The sequence below is a fragment of the Delphinapterus leucas genome, chromosome 13 (genome assembly GCF_059928025.1).
Source record: "Delphinapterus leucas isolate spDelLeu-1000000601 "Yukka" chromosome 13, BTC_Dleu_Yukka2, whole genome shotgun sequence".
NCBI lineage: Eukaryota > Metazoa > Chordata > Mammalia > Artiodactyla > Monodontidae > Delphinapterus > Delphinapterus leucas.
Genome location: NC_143141.1, coordinates 61,884,708 through 61,909,259, shown reverse-complemented (window position 1 = coordinate 61,909,259; position 24,552 = coordinate 61,884,708). Strand labels below are relative to the sequence as shown.

The following is a 24,552-nucleotide window of genomic DNA, read 5'->3' as shown; positions in this document are numbered from 1 at the left end:
AAGATTGCTCATGCCCATCAAGTAGTTTATAAAATGAAACACAAATCAAAGTGATTACAGAGCTACTAATGACTGAAACCATTCTTTGCTGCCTTTTATTTTAGGTGCTGATTTCGTTAAAAAACAATATTGAGACCAAAACTCTGGGAACTGTTGAGGTTCTAGCCACTGAGGCAGGTAGACTGTGGGGAAGTAAACATCTGTACATGTCTGCATCTATATAGAGAGTTCTACATGAGGTGTAGCAACCAGGTGGGTTTTAATGTGATGGTGTGACTGATGTGTACCTAGCACACTGGGACCACTGCATAATGTTACCTGTATATTCTGCTGAGTAACATGGGTGTGGTGAATTAAAACTCTCAGATTTATTTTTTACTAAAGGATATTTCCAGGTCTAATAATTCTGATTCTGTATTTGCCTGACTGATTTTTCCTTGGGCTAAATTCTCTATTGTTCTTGCCTTGACTGATCTATAATTACCTATCACTTCATTAATTTAAATACTGAATTCTTCCAATATTTTTCTCTTCCATCCACTCCTATGCTTAAATAAGGACTTGTTTTAGTCTCTTGGAAGTTTATTCACTGTTCAGGTAATTTTGCAATACCTTTTCCCTTTCTTTTTTTTTTTTTTTTTGTGGTACACGGGCCTCTCACTGTTGTGGCCTCTCCCGTTGCAGAGCAGGCTCAGTGGCCATGGCTCACGGGCCTAGCCGCTCCATGGCATGTGGGATCTTCCCGGACCGGGGCACGAACCCGTGTCCCCTGCATCGGCAAGTGGACTCTCAACCACTGCGCCACCAGGGAAGCCCTCCTTTTCTTATAAATCAATAAATAAGCCTCGTTTGTCATAACTTTATGATGAGTCAACATATGTACTACAGAAAACAGAGAGTTAACTTGACTGGAATGAATTGGCTTATGCCTACAGATCAATATATTTTCCTTTCTACTCCGACATGGCCATCCTGAAAAGAACACTATAGGTTAAAAAAAGAAGAAAATGATTTATAATAAGACAGCAGGAATCAATGTAAGAAAGCCCTCTGCAGATGGTAACATTGGGGAAGAAAGACACAGATGGATCTGTGTCATCTGGATACCAAAGAGCATGGACCATCTGGCTCAGATAGTTGTCGTAGGAGGGAGTGGAAGAGTATGTAAGGACAGGGCCCAGACGAGTATCCACGGAATGCATGAAGAATGATGGGGATAGCCTAAAGAAGCTCACCAAGCATTTCTCTAGGCTTGGCCGATCAAGTCTAAGGACATATAAGGTAAGACATGGTCACAGAGTCTCAGGAGGGTGTAATGCTGCTGGAATTATTTTAAAGCTGGAAGGGACTTCAGAGATTCTTTTTTTTTTTTCTTAAATGAAGACATAATTGGTAACTTTTTGTGTGCTCCAGAGAACACTATACTTACAACCCCACAGATCTGCTTCTACAATTTCCCTGAAGACAGAGAAGAAAAAATCAATTGTTTAATCCATACAAAAAATAAAAAGGAAACCTGTCAATGTGGTTTGACTAGCAAACCACCGGAGTTGTGGTTTGGGCATAATGGATTCCCTCTTCCATTGCCTCTAATCTAATTAATCCCTCATATCTGTCTGCATTCTAGCAGATGTGTTTACCAGCCAAGTTGCATTAGATGATTTTTGAATAGCTTCATTGGAAAAAAAAATGGATAGGATGTGGGTAAGTGAAGCAGACAGAAACATCAAAGTCTTTCATTTCTGATGACTATTGCTCTCATTACAATTGTCTTTAGTAGAAACACAATCTCTACTTTTCTGAAACGGCACGCACTTAGAGAGTGGTTAAAATTAGGGTTAACTATGCCATACTTCCTAATTATTACAACTGCATAATTATTAATAATGCCCCCCTTTACTAGAAAAAGTGCTCCGATATGGACAATAAATTACACGGTTACCCTAATACGCAGTGACAGGAATGTCAATTTAAATAAGACATCGTACCATTTTAACAGATCAATCCAGTGGATGTATATGATTTTGCAAATTCAGAACTTATCAAGACTCCCTAAGAAAGGATTTAAGCTTCACTTATTTGGTTTTTAGGTTACTTGTTGTCTTTCAATGTGTTTCTTTTTTGTAAATGGCTACGCCAAGAAAACTAAGACACGGAGTGATTAAAAAACAAAAAGAACTACAAATCAAGCTTCCTCATACGTCACTGTAAATCTTATTCAGTGTTACGTGATTTTTTTTAAATGTCTTCTCTCAAAAGGACAGCAGCCATTTCTTTTGAAATGGAAGAAAATGTATATATCATTTACTGCGACTCTGATTTTACCGAAAACTGAGTTTACAAAAAAACTGAAGCTCAGAGAAATGAAATGACTTGCCCAAAGTTACTGGTCTGGTTAGTGGTAGAGCTGGGTCGGAGGACTCGGATTCACACATGTGAACATGTGGTTAGGACCCAGCCAACATTTCTCTCAGTGGGCAAAGTAAGTTTGTTTCCATAAATCAGCTTTTTTTTTTTTTTTTTTTTGCGGTACGCGGGCCTCTCACTGTTGCGGCCTCTCCCGTTGCGGAGCACAGGCTCCCGACGCGCAGGCTCAGCGGCCATGGCTCACGGCCTAGCCGCTCTGCGGCATGTGGGATCTTCCCGGACCGGGGCACGAACCCATGTCCCCTGCATCGGCAGGCGGACTCTCCACCACTGCGCCACCTGGGAAGCCCCATAAATCAGCATTTTAAACTGTCTTAGACTATTGATATTTGACAACTTAAAATAATGCAAAGAAGATCCTCCCTGTTCTGCATCTTGTCACTAACTTCAATGCAACAGACTTTAACAGGAAAGAAGGATAGGAACTTTGGGAGGACTCTCCAAAGAGACATCACTGGGGATTGGGAGCTAAACTAAGAAAAACATAATCAAGTTTTATTTCTTAATATTCAGTCTAATACAAAGTCTAATTGGCTTTAAAGCAAGTGTTAGGATTAGTTCTGCCAAAAATTTAAAGGTAAAACTTTTAAAAAACGTGTTTAGAGCAATGTATTTAAAACAAAAATAGTGAAAAAGCCATCCTTAAAGTGCTTTTATTTCCTTCCTGACACAGATTTAAATACTGTTAGATATTGAGTTGAATTAGAATGTGCATTTGAATTCAGAGTAATATGTTTGCTCACTGAATTTATCATATCAATAAATTCTTCTTGTATGAAGATTTAGTATATATATTACAATAAATTCTTCTTGCATATATTGGACGCCCCCATCTGTCTAACACGTATACAAATTTAGACAAATCATGCTTATTTAGGGATTATTTTCCATCATGGAATCAGTCAGTATGCTGTGAATATCATGTATGGTCGTAATTGTGAAAAAACTGATTATCATTTTCAGGTAGTTCAGATGAGATTTCACCATACTTTTCACAATTACCAAGAGGATTCAACTCTTTGTAACAAATATGTTTGGGGATTATTATTTTAAAAAGAAGAAGAAAAAGACAGGAGAGAAGAAAAATTAATCTTGTACAACTGCAGACCAAGCGTTACTGAACTCCCAAGGCACTTTGTCTCTATCATCATGATTATATCACTATGTTAGAATTATTGTGTTATAATTGTTCTTTTTTCTATTAAAATTTAAGCTTGGAAAAAAGGGACTCTCAATCGTCTTCAAGTCTCTAGATTAAGCACAAAAGCCACAGTTAAGAAGTTAATACATTTCTGCTGTGGTCGATTAACACACGGATGGATGCAAGAAACAGAATTGGTAAGGAATAAAGATAAGTTTAGACAATGTGGACAAAAGCAGCATGCCAGGCATGATGAGGATCCATGGGTAAGTTGCTAATGTAACCAGTTTCTTGTAAGGCAGCATTATTAACATTGACGTAAAAGGCATCACCCAAGTCCAAGGACCTGTGTATTTTGGGGTAAGACTAAGAATACTATCCTGGCATTGTCACGTGAGGCATTTCATTTCACAGCAATCATAATAGAAGTGGACATTCCACTACTTCAATACAGCATATTATTACTCTTATTATTCCAATCATAATCCACCACCCACCTCTGACTCCTAGTAACTCGCCTGATCTCACAAAAACGTCTCAGGCATATTTATATCATCATCCTAGATACTCCTGAGGCAAGGAGATGCAGAGCACAAAGAATCAAAATGCAACACTTTCCCCCTCCTTGGCCAAACAATTTAATCGAAGTGGAATCTTGCTAAAATACTCTTCAAAAGGATAATAAAGGAAAGAATTGCCATGAAAACTTAGTGGGAATGAGAGTGGGTACCCAGCTAGGCAGCTTCTCCAGAGTTTGACTTGATGATAGCATATGAAAGAGATGTAGGGTAAGTACAAGACCCAACAACCAACCACTTGGTGTAAGGTCAGGAACACCAAATGAGGTGTCAATATACTACTTGGTTTCCTGTTCAGGCTCTGCTATTTGTTACAATTCATCTCATTCTGTGAACTTACAGTTTCTCACGTGTAAACGTTTTGTTGCTTCCCCCTTTCTTTCTGCTATCTTTTCAAAATGATTTGTTGAGCTCCTACTATGTATCCATCACTGTGGAACTCTCTCTGCCCTAAAATAAATGCACTAATGCCTCAAAGGATTGGTGTGAAGATGAAATAGACACACAGGAACCTTGTAAATAGCATAGTGTTATGTAAAAGCTCTGACCCCTCCTGTGTTCTCTACTAGCCCTAGTTCTCTGGTCTCCATATTTTATCTTGCTTCCCCTCCCGCCCTCCACCAAAATTATGATTTCACTGACAGGGTATATTCTGGGCTGCATCTTATACTTTTGATCATTTTCTGTAGCTATCATTTTTACTAGGCTTGTAGAGACAACTAACTGCCTTGAGTTCCCCTCCCCTAAGCACAAGCACATGTGCACACACACAAGGTACACACACATGCACCACACACACAGTCCCAAAACTCCGTAGTGTGTGCGTCTTAAGAAAAGGAAGAGAAGAAATCCCTCTGCCTAATTCCCAGCAAGCCTATCTTAGAATTCCATAAATAACCAGCTGGAAAGTAACTGAAGGCTACAAGGATAGCACCTAACATTTACTGAGACCTTACTATACTGCAGGTATGGGCTAGCTGGATTTAAACCTTTGAAATAGGTTCTATTATCCTCACTCTATAGATGATGAAACTGAAACACAGAGAGGTTGAAAATTTATGAACCTATGCAGTTGATGAGTGACAGAGCAAGGATTTAAGCCCCGGCTAGTGTGGCCCACAATGACTGCTCTCAAACATTATACTACCACAGATGATGGTTCTGGGTAGCTACGACAACTGTCACAAAGACCATCCACTAAGGAAAGTGCTAAGACCTTCACTTCTGAACACTGTCATTTTGTGTCCATAATGATACCTTCCATTCACTCTCATTCTGTGTGCAAGTTAGAGAAGCAACAAATTTTAAATGAACATAGCAGAGTTAGGCACACTGACAGCCTAACTGTAAAAAAGGAAATATATATATATGTGTGTGTGTGTATATATATATATATATATATATATATATATATTACAAGGACTCAAAACTCAGTAGACTTAAAGACTGGAAAACTTTACTGCAAGACCAAAGACCCAGATCCACCTCAAAATATCCCAAGGATTTCCTATGTGAGAACTGATTATTAAATTAACAACCAAATAAAAACACATCCGTTTAAGAGAATATAGTTCACAATGGCTATGGAAGTCATGGGCTATTAGGAAAGATGTTCCTTTCCTAAAAGAATTCAAACTATACAATATGCTTCAGTTATTCAAACAACTAATTTGTGCAAGATATTTTAACCCTAGATATTGTCAGGTCAATGAAGACTTAATATTATTATTTTATTATATCTACTTTTATATTTACAGCTACACTTCCTATAACACATCGACTTAAACCATGCCAGAACTCACCCATATATAGAGTTCTTTTTCCCTATGAACAACTCAAAAAGGACCCCTGCAGTTTACTTTCTTGCCCTGGTAATCTGTCCATCCTCCTTCAACGCCGTGTCCAGATACTCTGCGATGCTGAGCTACCTGAGTCTGGGACCCTGAAGGCATTAAGCCCCAGCTGATTGAATTCCTGGCTAGGTGGCTCCAATGTCTGTATTAGCCTTGTGGTTTATGCTCAATAAATTCATACCATTTAGAGGAAAGACTCAGACATGAGTAACATCCGCTTCCCCTCGTAATGCACAGGATTAGGAAACAAAGTTGAAGACAGACAGCTGCTCAGGTTCAAAGCCAATGTTGCCACCTTTCCCTACTTCACATCCCTCTGAGTTCACGATGGCTATGAACAATGAACCAGACTTGAATTGTTCCCAGTCTCTACTCTTCTGGTCTCTATCTGAGAGGGCAGCCAAAATGGTGACGGGAGCCATCTGGGGGAGTGGAACGGGAAGGCAGAGGGCGCAGTGTGGCTCTCTTCTGGGGAAGAGCAGGCACACGGCGTGGTTGCTTCTGCCCGCAGCCTTGCTGACGGCTCAGCGTCCTTCCTTCTCAGCTTCAAGAGCAGCGGCAAAAGCCCCCTCAAAAGGCACTGTGAGGATGGGGCCAAGGAAGGCAGGATGGCACGGAGAGGCGATGGGCTGTGCTACAGCCACGTCGCTGTAGGACTGGATATCTGTACAGCTACTGCCTCAAGTAGAGTGTGAGGTTCTCCATGGCAGGGGCTGTGTCCTAGTCACCACTCTTGTCCCAGCATCTTACAAGGGACTTGACACAGGAGGGTATTCATAAAGTGGAGTGGGTACCAGCCCTACTGGATCCCACCAGCTTCCTCTGGCTCCTCAAGCATGTGTACATTTGATTCCAAGGACAAAGTGGCTGTCTATTTTTAATAAAGCAGCAGTTTGAGTGAATCCCACGTCTCTTTTCTTCCTCTTAAAATGCCTTTCGTTTGTTTGCTTGAGCAAGAATCTGAACTAATTCCAGGCTTCGCCTCATTTTAGTAACAGCCGAAATCTAGTCAGGGCTGTACACTCTCTGCCTCTGTCTCTGTCCCTCTGCCCGCCTTCCTCCTTCCCTCTTCCCTCTTTCTCTGTCCACTCCCACCCTTTTCCTACTCTCCCTGTCTCCACCTCTCTCTCTTTCTCCCTCGGCTCTCTATTCTCTCCCCTTCTCTTTCTACAAATTAAACAGAATAGCTCATTTTAAACACAGTGTCAAGTTAAGATTGCAACGTTTAACGTGCTAGGATGAAAGCTGTCCTTTGGGAGTTGTTTTTGTTTTATTGTGCCCTAAAAATTAAACTCTATGTTAACAGGACTTAATCTTGCTTTCCCACCCTTATCTTGGTAAATAATAAATGTGTGTGTGTGAGAGAGGAAAGTTCTCTTTTGAAAGGGAAAAGTTGGGGGCTTCTTAATGTTAAATGTTACAATTAGTTATATTTATAAACATATCGGCAGTGAATTTACTCCAAACAGACCAATAATTCCCCTGCAAAAGTTTAAAAAATAAAATAAAACTTTACTTGAAAGCAAATGAGTTACAGACACACCTGAATACTGAGTTTGTATAAAGTGTATACAGGCTGTCTTTGGACAGTCATCTGACTTTAGTTCGAAGTGGTTTTGTTGCTATTGTTGTTCTTGTGCCCTAGAAAGAATGTAGGTCAAAAGCAAGAGTGACTTGGAATTGGACTTTTGAAAAAGCTGCTGAAAATTCCATTTGCTGTGGGTAGGTTTGTATCCTTTGAACTGCCATGTAGGTCCCTTCCTCTAGGAAAACCTCCTAACCAAGAATTCTTACTGTTAATGACCTCCAGGGTCAGACATCATAATTTCTTAAATTTAGTGGCAGTGCTGACGCAAGGTAACAAGCATCCTCTGGTAGATGGGTCATCACTACTTTACACTGTCTTGTAATATACAAAAAGGAAACACCAAGAAACTACTATTTTAAGAATGGAGAAAAGCTGCATTCACTGTTTGGCCATATAAAGAAGTTAAACATTACAGAGCCAGTGCAGGCAATGACAGAAAGCTATTAATAGGGTTTCTTTACTCTTTAGGAAAAGAGGAAATAAATACTCTGAGAGAGAAGAGAATAGACAATAATTTGGGCAGGTCAGGTACATGGAGGGATTTAGAGTTTTTCTTGCTTCTCAAACTCAGTTCATCATGGCTCTTCTAGGTTGATGGAGTGTCGGGGGCAATGCTGTTCAAGAACTCCAGAAAAGATACATGACTGTTCTAGTTTCCCATCTTCGGAGCTGCATGACCACATGTAGTCAGGGTCACAGCACCATGACCTGCTTGCTTGTCCCCATCTCACCTATGAAAGCCACTTGAGGGGAGGGGAGAACAGCCCAGAGGAGGCAATGTAGCCTTTACAGTCAGGCAGTCCTACTGCTAAATTCTAGATCTTCCCCTATTATCTGTGTGACCCAAAGAAAGTTAGTTACTCTCTAAGCCTCAATTTCTTCATCTGCAAAATAGCACCTAACTAACACAGTTGTGAGGATTAAATCAAATGAATATTGCAAGGAAAACAGCATGAAACCCGGCTTTCAATACGTCTTAGTACCATCTCCGCCACCACTGTCGCTTTGCACATTACCATCACGTCCAAAACCACCACCTCCAACAACACCATTATCACCACCACCACCATCATCACCACCTGCACCACTACCACCACCATATCCAAAACCACAACCTCCAATACCACCACCACCACAACCGCCAGTATCATTATCATCACCACCATCACCTTCACCACCATCCCCACCACTACCACCATCACCACCTACACCATTACCACCACCATCACCACCACCATATCCAAAACCACAACCTCCAATACCACCACCACCACAACCACCAGTATCATTATCATCACCACCACCACCATCACCACCATCCCCACCACTACCACCATCACCACCTACACCATTACCACCACCATCACCACCACCATATCCAAAACCACAACCTCCAATACCACCACCACCACAACCACCAGTATCATTATCATCACCACCACCACCATCACCTACATACACCACTACCACCATCACCACCAGCTCCAGTATCACTGCCATTATCACCACTACCACCAGCACCACAATTACCAATACCATCACCACCTTTACCACCATCGTCCTCATTTTACAGGTGAGTAAACTGACACAGAGCTTAAGTAATTTGCTGAAAGTTACAAAGCTAGTAGGGGACAAAGGTAGAGCTCCAATCCTGGGTATGGAAGCCAAGTTGAGAGCTCCTCCTAAGTCCACCTTTTATCTCAGAAAGCCTAACATGGAAAAGCCAGGTGGTCTTGGTTTCAAGGGTCACCCCAGGGCTTCAAGGGTACCCAGCACTCAGGATCTCTCTTACCTAAGCTTAAAAAATTGTATCTAGAAATAAAATATTCCAGGTTTGTCATTAATATCTGAGTTACCAGACATAGTGAAACTTCCCTGATTTCTGCTTCTGCTTGTTTTTGTCCCTTGCCTGCATATCTTCAACTGTCACAGAGAACACAATGCCTATTCCCCTCTCTGACCCTATAGAGACATTGTAAGAGGGAAAGAAAATGTCATGGAGAGCACTGAGTCCTGGGGAGAAAGGCAGGAAATGAAAAGGCATTGTTTATTTCGCCTGGCTTTACAACAAGCCTGCTGTATAAGCCTGTAAAAAGAATGAGCTCTGGAAGGCTCAACCTTTGGCAAACAGATCTGGTATTACGTAGGCAGTCTGTCAAGCCAGGAGAGGAAGCAAAGGAGGAGATTTCCTTTAATTCTGCCCATATTGTTTACTGCTTGTTTTCCCTTCCAGGACTTTCTGGACTTCCCCACTCCCAGGACAGAAAGTGCAAGGCATTGTGGGAAGCCGGCAGCAAAACCCCACTAGGTGCTGGTTGGTTCCATTGACACCTTCCACAGGACCCCCCTCAGCTCGCTCACCCAAGCCAGTGATAAAGATCTCTAGTGCCACGGACCCACCTTGCATTTGGCTGTCCTTTCCTTCTTTCCTGCCACCTGGCCCAGAGCCACTTCTATTCTACTGTTGCAAGGATAACCCTTAAGAGTTGCATGGCATTTACAATGTAACAGGGGCCTAACAGCTTTCCTATCCCAAAGAATGAATCTCCAGTGAGCAGATTTCAGTAACCATGCCAGAACATGACCAAGATACTTTACAGGAAAACCTCTATGGTTCTCAAGATATTGTAACCCACTGGCAATTTTCTACACCTCAGCTAACAAGGACAGAACAGCTAACAACAAATAAAACCCCATTACAGGTGTTATACCCTCAAGGTGGCTCCATTCAAAAGAATTAAGCACGTTTAAATCTCCTTCCATGGGTTACCAGTGACCTCAGGAAGGAAAACCAAAGAAAATCTTTTCCCACTTCACAATTTGATGTGACATCTGCCTGGGTTCTACCAAGATGATGGTTGTACACTGGTATCACCGAGAAGATGGAGGGAATGGGGAGGCAGAGTGGGTTAAGGGCTACTCCAGTTGTTATAGGATTAAAGGAAGTCAAAAGCATTTCTAGAGACCAAGGACTAATTCACTAAGTGCAAAAGAAAATACTGGCAACATTTTACTAGAAATCTTGTGAAGTTCGCTTAGAAACTCTAAGACGCAATGAGATATGGAGGGGCGAGCACATACGCTTTTTTTTTTTTTTAAGTAGAACAGGTATTTTTTCATTTAACAATTTTTAATTTTTACGTTACTGTAGTAAAAAACATTTGACGAGATCCACCTTCTTAACCGATTTTTAAGAGTACAGCACAATACTGTTAACTACAGGTACAATGCTGTACGGCAGACTTCTAGAACGTACTCGTTTTGCATTACTGAAACTTTATACCCGTTGGTGAACAACTCCCCGTTTTCCCTTCCCTTTCCGCCGGCAACCACAATTCTGCTCTTTGCTTCTCTGAGTGATATCTCCTATCTATTTTAGATATCTCATATAAGTAGAATCATGCAGTATTGGTCTTCTGTGATTGGCTTAAAGGGATATATACTCAGATTAAGTTAAATGCCCTCATAATGACTTAAAATCCCATTAAATGAAATAATGCCATTTGCAGCAACATGGATGGACCTAGAGATTATGATACTAAATGAAGTAAGTCAGAGAAAGACAATTACCATATAATATCACTTACATGTGCAATCTAAAATATGACACGAATGAACTTATCTACGAAACTGAAACAGATTCACAGACATAGCGAACAGACTCGTGGTTGCCAAGGGGGAGGGAGTTGTTGGGGAGGGATGGAGGGGGAGTTTGGGGTTAGCAGATGCAAACCAGTATATACAGAATGGATAAGCAACAAGGTCCTACTGTGTAGCACAGGGAGTTATATTCAATATCCTGGGATAAACCATAATGGAAAAGAATAGAAACAAGAATGTATATATATATAAAAATAAAATCCCACTAAAGAAAATGAATGGTCACTGAGTCTTTCATTAATATTGAGAACCATCTTATTTATTGAAAATGTCCACACACTCAGGTTTACCAAGTTATGATTCCATCTTAAAGTGCACATCACATTTTTCTATCCAATTATGCTTCCAGCAAATGCAAATATTTTGCCCTAAATTAAGGCTTCTCCTACAACTTATACCTTATCTTTGTAATGATGTTTGTACTTAACAAGATATGTTATCTCATTATCTCCCATTTTAGAGTATTTGGAGGATATTTCTTCTGTTTCCTTCCTAATGATTAGCCCAGCGCTGAATGCAAATCAGGAGCTTAGTAAGTATGCGCAGATTGATTGTTATATAAATTCTTCTCTAACCCTGAACCAGAGAAACAAAGAGCCCCCTACGCGATAACCTTGAATGATGACTCAGAAAAGAATCCATACTTTAAACACTTCAGTGTGTCTAAACTATGACATCTCCTCATTTGCTAAGGTAAAACTTCTTTACATAACTATATCATAACCCCAAACTCTAATCAGCAGTGGGAGAATGAGGTTACAACAGCAAACATAGCAATCTGATTGACATGGTAAACAACCCTTCTGCACATAATCAATTTAGGCTCCCGCCAGCAGTGAATTAGAACTTGTAATTTTTTTTGGCTCTTACCCTGTCTTATTTTTTATAACAGTTATGCATTCATGAAAACATATACATTTATAAAAACATTTCTTGTAGTTATAGTTTAGATTTTCAGATGATACTACATGTGGTTTGCTTCTAAGAAGAGAGAAATATTCCAGACTGAAAAGATAACCCACCAAAGCAGAAGTCCATTAAAACCCTAAAATTATTCCATCTAAATTTCTTACATTACACAGGAAAACTTTATGTCAGTGTAAAGTATCATGCTTCCGTCACTTTAATAGGCTAAACGTTGCAGATAAAATTCTTCTGCCACAAAGTAAATCTTGAATATGTTGGATTCTAGGTAATATGTGCTAACAGTCTTTCTTGTCTAATACTACATTCTCTAGTTTTTTTCATCATTTTGGATTCCCCCAAACACACATTATTATTCTTGTTCTGATCATTTCAAATTTTCGTAATATTTTTTTCATTTTTTAAATAGCTGATTGCCTTCTCGTATTACATATTTGTTCTACTCTCAGAATTGAATTGCTATCTCATATAGCTAGGTCTTTACTCCTTGGGATTCTATAGAGCAAGAAAAGAACACTAGTAATATAAATAGCAAAAACAAAGTACTTATTTTCCGTGGAATATAATAATAATGATTCCATAAAACCTATATAATACTAAAAATTTCTTTTCTATGTATTTTTCCAAAAAAAGTGATGTAAATATATTGCATCCAAAAGCTATATTTGTTGAGATGTCTTGCATATTGTATGTGCTAGAGTTAATGAAGTTACAATCAAACTTGAAAATGTAAGAGTCTTTAAAGCCAAATTAATTCTGGACAGATCCATTGCTTAACAAATTATGGCTAGAAACTCCCAGTAAAATGATTTGCTAAGCAAGATGTTATGTCAATTTTCCAACCTACATTCTTTGTTTTCCAACTTTGAATTTTAAATGTATAACAGTAAATGCTCATGATCTTTTGCGTAATCTTCCCAAAATGACATGATTGCTGGGCTATAACTAAGTAATTAAATTTGATTTGTATCTACTCTAGTTAATTAAACTTAACATTTTCCAGAACAGTCAAGCTAACACGTTAGACCTTGAAAAACCAAACAACATTTTGTAATAATTATTATCACTAAACTAGCATCATTAAAGAACAAACATTAGTAGCACTTCAAATCTGTGGATGTCACCTACCAAATCACAAATCAAATTAGCATATTCTTCATTTATTTTTTATCAGCTGTTAACATTAGACAGAATTCCTTGTTGAAAGTCAAGATCAGCTGGCATGGGTTTAGTATTTGTCACTGATTGAGTTTATACAAAAGCATGTGCTAACTGTTAATTATATCTATGTAATGAGTTTTTGCATTGTAATTTTCAAATGTTTTGCCGAGAATACATTTTATTAGAGACTACAAACACCACTTACCACTTACAGGTATTTTCCTCAAATATGGATTTTGATCTTAAAAGAGGTCATGTTGAAATAATTCAACTCATTTACATAAAAATATGAATGAATAGGTACAGACATGTTTATTTTATAAACTTAAGAGACTTCTTCTACACTAAATATGAGGTCAAAGATTAGGAATCTGTCTTGTTCTTAAAACCTATGAATCAGTAAACCCGATTGCCTCTTGATCTCCATCCCTGATCAGACTGGACCCTATATCTACCTTGGTTAACGGCTTCTTAAAATTAGATATACTTTAAATCCAGGCTTTTCCAGGAATCTCTTTATGATGCTCTGGAAAGAATCATAAATTCTGGGTTCATGCACATCATTAAACAAACAAAAAAAAATTTTTTTAAGTATCTAATAAAGCTCAGTGGCGTCAATAGTCCCATCTATGTATTTTAGGTTTTTGAGAAAGTCATCTCTCAAGAGTAACTAATTGGATGAAATATAAATTCATTTTTAAAGATAAATTGAGTTGTGTCTACATAGTTCAACTAGGCTGCATGATGACAAACTCTCTTTCACATGGATCTGACTGTGTGGACCTGGCATTGGAAACTACCAGAGGAAAAATGATCCATAACAAGAAAGAGTAAGGGATCTTGATAATATTATGTTTTTCTAAAAGCATTCTGTCTGAATTCTTGGTGCCTAGCCTAAGGCTAAGTCCCAGGCACTGCAATAAATTTATTCAAGCCATAGACTGATTACCCATCTACAAACCTCGTCAGTAGTAAAACTCTACAACATTAAGATAAAAACGCCTTAAAATTAAAATTCTAGAAAGAAGAGAAAAATGTAGGGCTGTAATTTCATTTCACTTATAAATAAAATGTTTTGCCGTTGCTAAAATTTCATATTTCAACTTAGCAAATAAAATATAGGAAAAATTTTATAAAACTAGGAACTGGCCATTGAACTAGAATATGCCTAAGAACACATATAGAGACATGCTGATACTTCCAGCAGTTCTTACCAGCTTTCACAAGGTATCTAAGATTCTAAAGCTGAAATTTGGCAATATTCCTTCCTTAGCAAGAATGAAATCAATTTAATGGCACAGGCTGAATGTTTGAAATGGAGCTTGACAGAATAAATTATACCATCAAATCACTGTCTCTTTTTTTTCCCTTCTTCATCTTCTACTACACTGTGCCCAAAAGAAAATTATTTATTTATGCTTTGGTAGAAGTCCTGGATGGGAAAGTCTGCCTCTCGAACAAGTAGAGAGCCAGTATTCTCAGGAGAAAGCAAGATCACATTTTCTTGAGACAACACCCTAAGTAAAATGAGTAAATAAAACAAAACACTAATTTGGTCATATTTAAGAGCTACCCTTGTGAGTTCATTTAACAACATGCAATATTCCTTTAACAACATTCAATACCACTTGTAATCCATGTAAAACTATATCAAATACAAGAGGGTTCAATAATTGAAATGATTATAAAATGGAATGAGCAAGAATTCCTAGCAAAGAAATAAAGTTTATGTGCTAATGTGGGCAGGATCACATTCAACACGAGCCTTTGGGAAAATCCTTCCTTGGGCGTGCAGTAGATTCATTTGCTATTATATTACTATCTTTCAGTAAAATATTTGTCCCGACAAAACACATCTCGCTAAGCGGAACATTAACAACATAAGAACCAACGTAAAATAGATATTCAACAAAAGCTCTCCCCACACACACATCCGAAGATGGCTATTATCTCTCTTTGCTTGATTTCATTGTGATATCACACTAACTGTCCATCTCTATACAACAACGTCAAAGAGGTGATAGGTATTGGAAGGCTCTTTCAGAAATATGTTTCCTCTGCCCATCCGGCTCCCTTTGTTTTTGTTTTCCCTTCACTTATTGTAGAAGAAATTTCATCTTGGAGAGAATGCACCCCATTTGATATATCACATGCCATTTACACAAGAGTTAACTATTTTGAGAACAAACTATATTTTATATTGTTTCTCCTGAAATTCCTAAGTTGCCAATGATTCCACCAACATAATTATCCACTGGAATGTCCTATTTTTGCACTGCAGATATTATAAATAGTTTCCTTTCGTCCTTCCAGTCTGGATACTGCTCATCGAGTCACATTTTCTGGTTTGCTTTTGGTAAGTGCAATGCCCCTGGCCCTCGGCAAGGAAGGAGGAAAAGCTCTCTAAACAGCAGCTGTCTTTGGAATAATTATCGCACAACCCGCCATTCTGTGTTACAGTGTTGGCAGATGTCACTGTAAAGTGCCAGTAGGAACAGTAAATTGTTCCCCACTTTTTTTTTTCTCTGACCTGCTCCCTGTCAACTCGGATGCTTGGACAGAATCCTACTTCTCTCCCCATCCTTGTACCGGTAGGGTAAAAGGGTTTGTTTAATCATGTAAAGTAAAATCAGACCGGAACTAAATAAGAGCTGAATGACTTTCCCCGCTGGCATAAAACTGAAAAGGCAGGATTGGTCATTAAGTCATAATTAAGCATTAGCAGTTAAGCAGAAACATTATATAATCACAAAAACAGTGTCAGATAAAAGCGGCAGAAATCATTTCAGCCAGCCCTGGTAGCCAGGCATTCTTTTCAGGGATGTTTCTTTTTTTGGGCTTTCCCAATTTGTACACAGTAATGAAGTTAGGACATAATGTGAGGTTTTCAATGTTCCCTTTCTGTGTGTATATTACGTGATCAAGATAGAATACAAATTTTTCAACCCATCGTAAGTGCCTGGATAAATTCTGTCAGAAGACTCGTTCTATAAATCTACTTAAAAGCTATAAATGTACTTAAAAACTGTAAAAGTACAAAAAGTAAAAATAAAATCAAATTAGGATCTCTGGGTATACAGTATATTGATCAGTGGTATAGGAGCTAGAAGCTAGGATATTTCGATATTTTGAAGGTCGTCTTGTATGGTAACTGTTCCATTCTTTCTTCGCCATTTAGTTTTAAAAAAAACACGCACACATTCGCACATCCACAAACGCAACTCAACCACACACATAGGTATAAAGAAAGAACTTACACAATTTCATCGTTCTGGAACTCGAGCTCTCCGCACGTGTCCTCAAAGTCCTCTCCTCCGCCTCTGGCGGTCCCTTCAATGGTTTTATAGGGGACGATAACATTTCCGCGTGCTCCAGATGTTCTCAATACTTTCACCTCCATGATGCCAATGCTCTCACTCACGTGAGTCACAGGTTCCTCAAAAGTAAAGATGCCTGCGTGGTCATCGTCAAAAATAGTCACGGTGGCAGTGGAGGGAGATCCCAGGCAAGCGAGTGTAGAGACATGATTGGCTTCCAGGATGCCATCTTCCGAGGCTTCAGAAGACACTTTGACGTTGCTGAGATGCACAAGGAAATTCTCATCTTCCTCAAAGATGTCGTCATCGATGATGCCAACTCTGATTTCCTTCTGGGTCTCACCAGGCTTGAAGACCACAGTTCCTTCGGTAAATTCGTAATCAGACCCGGCATTGGCTGTGCCATCCTCTGTTCTGAAGTCGACAAACACAGTGTTGGTCAAATCACCACCTCTGCGGATAATGGTCAGGGCTACCGTACCACAGTTCTCCAGACACTGATATGTTCCTTGTTCAAAGAAGATCTTACTGACGGGGTCATTTTCAGCCACTTCCGTGTTGACCTCGTGCATGCTGACGGCCTTCCTGGCTTGGTCAGCTGCATGCCTCTTTAAAATGTTGCCCGCTCCGGTCATCAGGCGGGTGGCCTGAATTCGGTAAAATGCTCGACTTTTTTGCTGCTGACTTAAGACCTGGTAGTTGGCTAATTCTATCAATTGCTCTATTTCCTTCTCCGGATGCTTCTGCTTGAGTTCCTTCAGAATCCTAGCCATTTCTCGCCTGGCTTCTTCATCATCTTGGTCCCTCTCATCGACTTCCAGAACTAGGGCACCATCTAAGAAACTGTCAACGTGGGAATTGACCACTTTCCCATCCATCTCAATTTCTGTCTTGGAAGATGGCCTGTCTCCTTCATGTTCAATAATCATTCCCCTCTGCTTGCCAGCCCGGTACCTCTTGTAGACATACTTGTAAAACAGAAGCCTCCTATCTGCCACCCAAGCGAACACAACACAGATGGGAAAGAAGAAGAAAGTAAGCAAACCTTCCCAGACCTCCACGACCCCAGGAGAGATGACAGACAAAATGATGTAAAGCCAGGTATAGGCAAAGATGCTCCAGGCTGCTGTCACAAAGAACACACGCAAATGCTTAATCTTCCTCGTCTCCCCATCTGGGACGACGTAAACACAAAGTGCAATAATGATGAACATATTGAATGCGGCACTCCCCACAATGGTGCTAGGACCGAGGTCTCCTGCAGTGAAGTTATGGCCACACACCTCAATTACTGAAAGGAGAATCTCTGGAGCTGAAGATCCCAGGGCCATCAAGGTCAGGTTGGACACCGTCTCATTCCAGATCCTCACAGTTGTCTTGGTGGTCTCTCCGTTGGGTTTCTTTATGGTGATTTCTTTTTCTTGAGACGTGATGACTTCTATAGAGGACATGAATCGGTCGGCAATGATAGAGACTCCGAGAAACATGTAGACCATGGCCACAAAATACACAGTCGCTCTAGCAATTTTGTCCCCAAAGGAAGGGTCTTGGGGCTCCCAAATGGGTAAAATCACCCCTTTCTTACAGTAATAGGAGCCAGTACACTCGCCGGTTTCATTGCCTTCTCCTTCCATTTCTGTCTCAGCGCTTATACGATCCACGTGGGAAAACAAGAGAGCCACCATGACTAACACATGAAATCCCATCGAAAAGGTGGGTGAGAGACTGAATCGCAGCATGTTGGACAATGGCAGAGTTCCAACTGTCCCAACCTACTGGGAAAAATAAGATAGGGGGAGGGTGGGGGCAAAAATCACATCATTAGATCCAGATCCAAAGCATGACTAATTACTTATTTTTATTACTTTTACTAATGATTTGTTTATATTTGACTATCACAACATCTACGGAGAATCATGATTCTAAGAACCCATCTGCGATTAAGCAATCCTTGGTAACGTTTACAGCCCAATCTCTCCACTTGAGGATTTTCTACATGTAATCCCCATTCACTGAGCAATGTACACAGCTGACTTACTGGAATGAAATGTTCAATTATATCCTTGCCTTGTTGAATACACATGCATGCATGCTAACAGCCAATGAGAAAAAACAAAAAATTTTGACACATTGAATAATTTTCTCCTTGTTGCTAAGGCAGATTTCCTTTTAAACTGTGGTTAGTACAATCACCTTCCAGAAACTGTTTCATCACCAAAATCACCTCGTTAAGAGTGATGCTATGAAATTTAGACTCTAAAAATCCTACCAACGCAAGGCTTGGTGATGATCTTAAATTCTAGAGCACAACTTTTCACTGCATTTCATGAAATCATGTCCTATGGCTCTTGGCAGCACAGAGAAATCTTCAAGCTTGCTTGCAGTCAAAGCTCAATGGCATTTGTACTTGAGGGGAAAAAAAATCTGCTATAAGGCAATATTTCCACACATTAAGTACAGTTTTTAAAAGCATGTTTTGATGAGAGCACATTTCCTCCTAATTTTCAGCAAGCCCAGGTCTCCTGTTGCATTAGCAGCCGGGCATCTGGTTCCTCAAGCACTGCTCTTCATATCTGTGTACAGATCTCGCTCTAGAATCTGCAGGCTGCCCACACAGGAAAGGGAGATAAGCAGGTCCAGGTCTTGGAGTGTGTAAGTAAGACTCTTGCTTGGCAGGCTGTGAAATCAGTGTTACCAGCCATAAAATGTTCCTTCTCTGTGTCGATGTCAGACTTGCCACGGTCATTCTAAAATACATATTAGTTCTATAGAGGATTCAAGTGACCCAAAAATGCAAGGGCAATAATCCCATCTAAATTAGCTCATGTGACAAAATGACAGTGACCACAACGTATACATGTGATGAAGGGCAGTAAGCAATTAGGGATATGGCAACAGCATCACTGGCGGGGGAATTCAGGTGCATGGTGGCTCCATCCACCACTCTGCCTTGCTTAACCAAGCTGTGTGCCTCTCAGTGACCTTGTATCACCTCTGATTCCAGGGCTCTGATGAAGGTTGTAGGGGCAGGCGCTGAAGCTAAGAAGGGTCTGCTCCAAGTCAGGGTAGGTCTGTTCTGGAAAGCCAGTTATGGTTATGACATCGGATAACACGGGGATAAGAAGGGTCCTGAGCCAGAGCTTAGCCCTGTGGCCTGACACAAAGTTAAAAGTGGAGCTGAGTTAGACCCGCTCATAGCCTCATGCTGTCTGAGAGTCACGCCCACATTCACCTAGACTCTCTGGGCTATGTTTGAGGCTGATGGCTTATACTGAAAACTGCACCTGGGCCCAGGAGAACCTCCACCCTGGCCCAGCCCATTCTGGCACACCCTCTGCAAGCCCACCATCACCTAAAGTCCTTGTTTTTAGCTCATCAATGTTGGGAGATAAGCTTTGACCGTTTTCCCATGCTAAAGAAGACACAGCGGAGGGCTGCGGTGGTGGAATTCCATTCTAAGTAAAAGGTCGAAAACTAGAAGAAGCGTATTTTCAAAATATGCAAAAGTTCATGGTCAGTGTGTCTACTTGTTCAGTCATTACTGGGCTTGGGTGGGTTATAGGATTTCTCCTTAAAACAAGGTAACATTGAACCATCCTGTAAGAGCAGTGGCAGACCCAGTTCTAACTCCCTGATGCCACAATTTATTCCCCATATTTATGAGAGCCACCCAGACAAATTTAAAAGGGTATACTAGGCTCTCTTCTAGGTCCTGAGAATTCATCAATGAATTTTTTTTAAAGTCTCCACCTTTGTGGACCTTATATTCTAATGGGGAGGAAACAAACAAATAAATGTAAAAGTCAGATGGTAAAAAGTGCTATAGTGGTGGGGGGTAGGGAGCAATTTCAATAGTACAGGAAGTGTATGAGTGTCAGTGTGTGAGTGTGTCTGTGTGTGTGTCAGTGTGTGCACACACATGGCATGCATGATTTTATAATGGATGGTTTAAAGAAGGCCTCTCTGATAAGGTGACATTTGAGCAAAGTCCTGAAGGAAGAAAGGGGCCAAGCTTTGTGGATAGTTGCAGGAAGAGAATTCCAAGGTAAGCGCAAAGACCCGGATGAGAATTGTGCTCTGCACAGTCTGGGAACCACGAAGAAACCAACGTGCTGAGAGGGCAGTGAGTGAAGGGAGCAGGGCTCAAGAGCTGGGAACACAGTGGGGATGGATTACGAGGGGGCACTGAGGACATTATAAGATGCTGCCTTTGACTGTGAGGGAGATGGGAATCATAGGGAGGTTCCGATCAGAAGTGTGATGTGAGCTGATTTTCCTTTTCAAGTGATCTCTCTGCTCGTTCAGTGAAGAATAGACTATAGGGGTAAGAGTAGAAACAAGGAAGCCACTATTTGCCTATTATAAAAAAAAATCTGATTTATAAAGGACCCCCAATGCCTGCTAGGTATATAAAACGATACGGTAAAGATCTAAAGTTTAAAAAGGAGAAAGAAACATTTGCAGTGACCCTTTTGGAAGATTTACAGCTTAAAACGTCTTGGTAACCTGTCAGGATCAGAAAGGTTAAGTATTTGCTCAGAGGGAGTAGGACAGAACACAGAGAGCCAACACTGGACAGAGACTCGAAGCTGCGCCTGTCTCCAGAACTGATAGAATTAACCACTCCCTTCAAATCACTGCCAAGTCTCATCATTCCATTCCTCACGTTTCAGTTTCAGCCAAAACAAACTTCCTAAAGTGCAGATCAGACTCTCTCACTCCCCTCAAAACTCTTCGTGGGCTGCCTATTGCCCTGAAGACAAACCCAAACCCCCTCAATAGGGCGTTTATACCTTTTAGGATCCGGCCTCTGAGCTCCAGAATCTGGGAATTCTCTCCACTCCCTGAACGTGACAACACTTTCTTACCTCCAGGTCTTTGCACGTTGTGTTTTCTGTACCCTGAACTATTTTCCTTCTTAGAAGGAAGTTTCAAAATGGCACAACAGCAAATCAGAGTTGATTGCCTGAGACCGAAATACCAGGCTCCATTCTTAAACACTGTCCCAGACACCATGCTAAATTCTTTACAGGGGTCATTATATCGAATACTTCTAAGAACCAGCATTGCCCTGTTACACAACTCCTAATGTTGCCATTTCCACTAGAGTCTGTGTGAATAGCACCCCTGGACTTGTGCAGTGCACAGTGCCCTAACCATAGCCCTATATGATAGATATTATAAGCCCATTTTGTAGGTGGGAAGACTGAGGCTCAGACAGGTTAAGTTTTTGCTGAAAGTCAGACACATAGTAACTAAGATTCAAAGCCTGGTCTGTCTCTGAGATGATATAATTCACTGCTCCGTGCTACCATCCCTGAGAGCATGTAAAATAATCTTTGAGAATGACTGGATTTGGGCTTGGACTAGCCCATTGGAAAACCTCCTGGTTCCCAAGAGGAGGACCTAGGTAGCAAAAGTCCCATGGAAGGATTACAACAAGCCTGGTTTTATGTTATGGATTAGAGGCTTAGACAAGCACCCATAGCTCCGAGGTAACCTGTGGGCTGGGATGTTCCTAGAGACAGCTGACCCCCACTTTTCCACCTTTTAGCAATTACCTGGCAACCTCTCCTGCAAGTACTCTCAGGGCAATCTCTTAGGTCTGCCCCACCCACATCCCCCCAATATGTTCTCAACCAAAAGGGCACCAATGTCTAAGGATGGACTGAGCAGTAAAAACCCATCACCACTATCAGAGGAAAAGGAAGGGGGCTTCCGAGGTTAATTCCAAAATGTCATAATTATACTCAAAAGGTGGCAGTGGTCTAATTTGTGAAGTCAGTGGACAAAAAACACTGCTATAACTTATTAGCCATGAAGCAACTGGAAAGAACTCTCTGGACTTCAGTTTCTTTCTTTATTAAATTAACGCCAAATCTAAATGCTTGTGAGGATATGGGGTAGGTGTCACCTAAATGAGAGTTCTTTCTTCATTTTTTGTCTCCATTCTTTTAGGGTCTTGCCTCTATCATCAGATTCAAAGAGATCTCTACCTGACTCTCCCCACTGTCTCAATATATATTTTCATGAAAATTAAGCAGGAAGTAGAGGCCACTGATATGTTGGTCTGCTGCCTGGCCTTCTTCTGCCCTGATCTACTGAACGCTGTAACATGGGGTAGGCTGATCTTCATTGTGGTTTCAGATCAACTCTTAACATCCACAGCTAGCTCTTACTCAGGAATATCCATTATTACATCATCCAAATGAGCCTTCAGCACAGTAGCAAGAATACTCACATTATCTTCTGCTCACTATTTATTTATTTGTACATTTATTTATTTGTTTTTATTTTTGGCTGTATTGGGTCTTCATTGCTGTGCACGGGCTTTCTCTATCTGTAGTGAGCGGGGGCTACTCTTTGTTGCAGTGCGCGGGCTTCTCATTGTCGTGGCTTCTCTTGTTGCAGAGCACAGGCTCAGTAGTTGTGGCACATGGGCTTAGGTGCTCCGCAGCATGTGGGATCTTCCCAGGCCAGGGATCGAACCCGTATGCCCTGCATTGGCAGGTGGATTCTTAACCACTGCACCACCAGGGAAGCCCTCACTTTAAAACAAACAAACAGCCCCAGAACCTAGAGATGGCAGACCTGAATGGAACTGACAAAGGATGGTGAACAGGTATCAAACTGAGTAAGCCCAGCCACCTATGTTGAAGGGAGAGGTCACAAAAATGGATGTATGTACTTGCAAGACAGATCTTTATCAAAACTGCCACAGTGGAGGTCCAACGAGTAGTTAGGCAGCGCAGCAGTGAGGAACTATGGTGGTTTTGACTACAAGGAGAACTGACTCAGACAGAAGGAATACCTCTGGCATTCTCACCAGTCCTATGCTTGGGGCAGCCTAATCTCATTCTGCTGACTGGCAGCTGGGGTTATTCCAAGGAACTCCCTGACTCTCCATCAGGACCTGGAATCCCCTTCTATGTGATTCTTGCTGACTGAAAGCCTCAAAGCTAAGCAATGAATCTGTTTCTAAGGCAACAGTAAAGCAACCATAAATTCTTATCCACTATGGATGCAAGCACTTCCAAATGCTTCTAGACAAAGAGATGATGCCAGAGGATGACTTTTCTTATCTGATCATCCACTGAGGGTGCCAATTACTGTTCTGGCCCTCAACCTCAGGCCTGATTGACCACACTTCAGAAAGGAGCTCGTTCAGTTTCCACAACGACTCTCTGCTATTACTGTTTTTTTTCTTTCCAAAGAGAGTTGCTTCTTTGCTGCCTGATAAATGAGGACAGGTCCTCTAGAAGACAAGCTGTGAGACATCACATAAGGGGCTCAAGCCCTCCTGCCTAAGCTTACAAGACTGGAGTCAGGACCCTGTCCCATCTCAGAAAACACCCACCTCATTCATCAAAGGTAGCAACTGGGGCGACAGGCAACGTGGCCAAAAAAAGAAAGATGGATTTAGGATTTAGGATAATGAATATGTTATTGAAAAGTCATGAGACCCTTTTTCTGTACTTTGTTTTTTGATATAGAAATTACTTTTTAATGAAGTATAGTTGATTTACAATGTTGTGTTAATTTCTGCTGTACAGCGAAGTGACTCAGTTATACACAGATATGCACTCTTTTTTATATTCTTTTCCATTATGGTTTACCCCCGGATATTGAATATAGTTTCCTGTGCTATATGGTAGGACCTTGTTGTTTATGCATTCTATATGTAATAGTTTGCGTCTACTAACCCCAAGCTTCCACTCCATCCCTTCCCCACCCTCCACCCCCTTGGCAACCACAAGTCTGTTCTCTATGCCTGTGAGTCCTAGAACTTATTACTTTTTATACACTATATAATTTATTTAATGGTTCTGCTTATTGTCTCTCTCTCTCTCTCTGTTTCTCTCTTTCTCTTTCTCTCTAACAGATGTCAACTCTGTAAGAGTAG

At 40.7% G+C, this 24,552-nt stretch overlaps 1 protein-coding gene across 10 annotated transcripts in view; it reads right to left on the bottom strand.

Moving 5' to 3' along the window:
* The window catches only part of SLC8A1 (solute carrier family 8 member A1), a 360,075-nt gene that overhangs the window by 320,698 nt on the left and 14,825 nt on the right, over positions 1-24,552 (bottom strand). For 5 of the 10 annotated variants that reach the window (XM_089923246.1, XM_089923242.1, XM_022573992.2 and 2 more), the window contains exon 2: positions 16,590-18,421. In XM_089923246.1, coding sequence (XP_089779372.1) covers positions 16,590-18,388 — 1,799 coding nt within the window. In that variant the 5' untranslated portion in view covers positions 18,389-18,421. Of the gene's footprint in view, positions 1-16,589; positions 18,425-24,552 lie in introns of those variants that run through there. The other 5 variants (XM_089923245.1, XM_089923243.1, XM_089923241.1 and 2 more) reach the window with 2 other exon arrangements.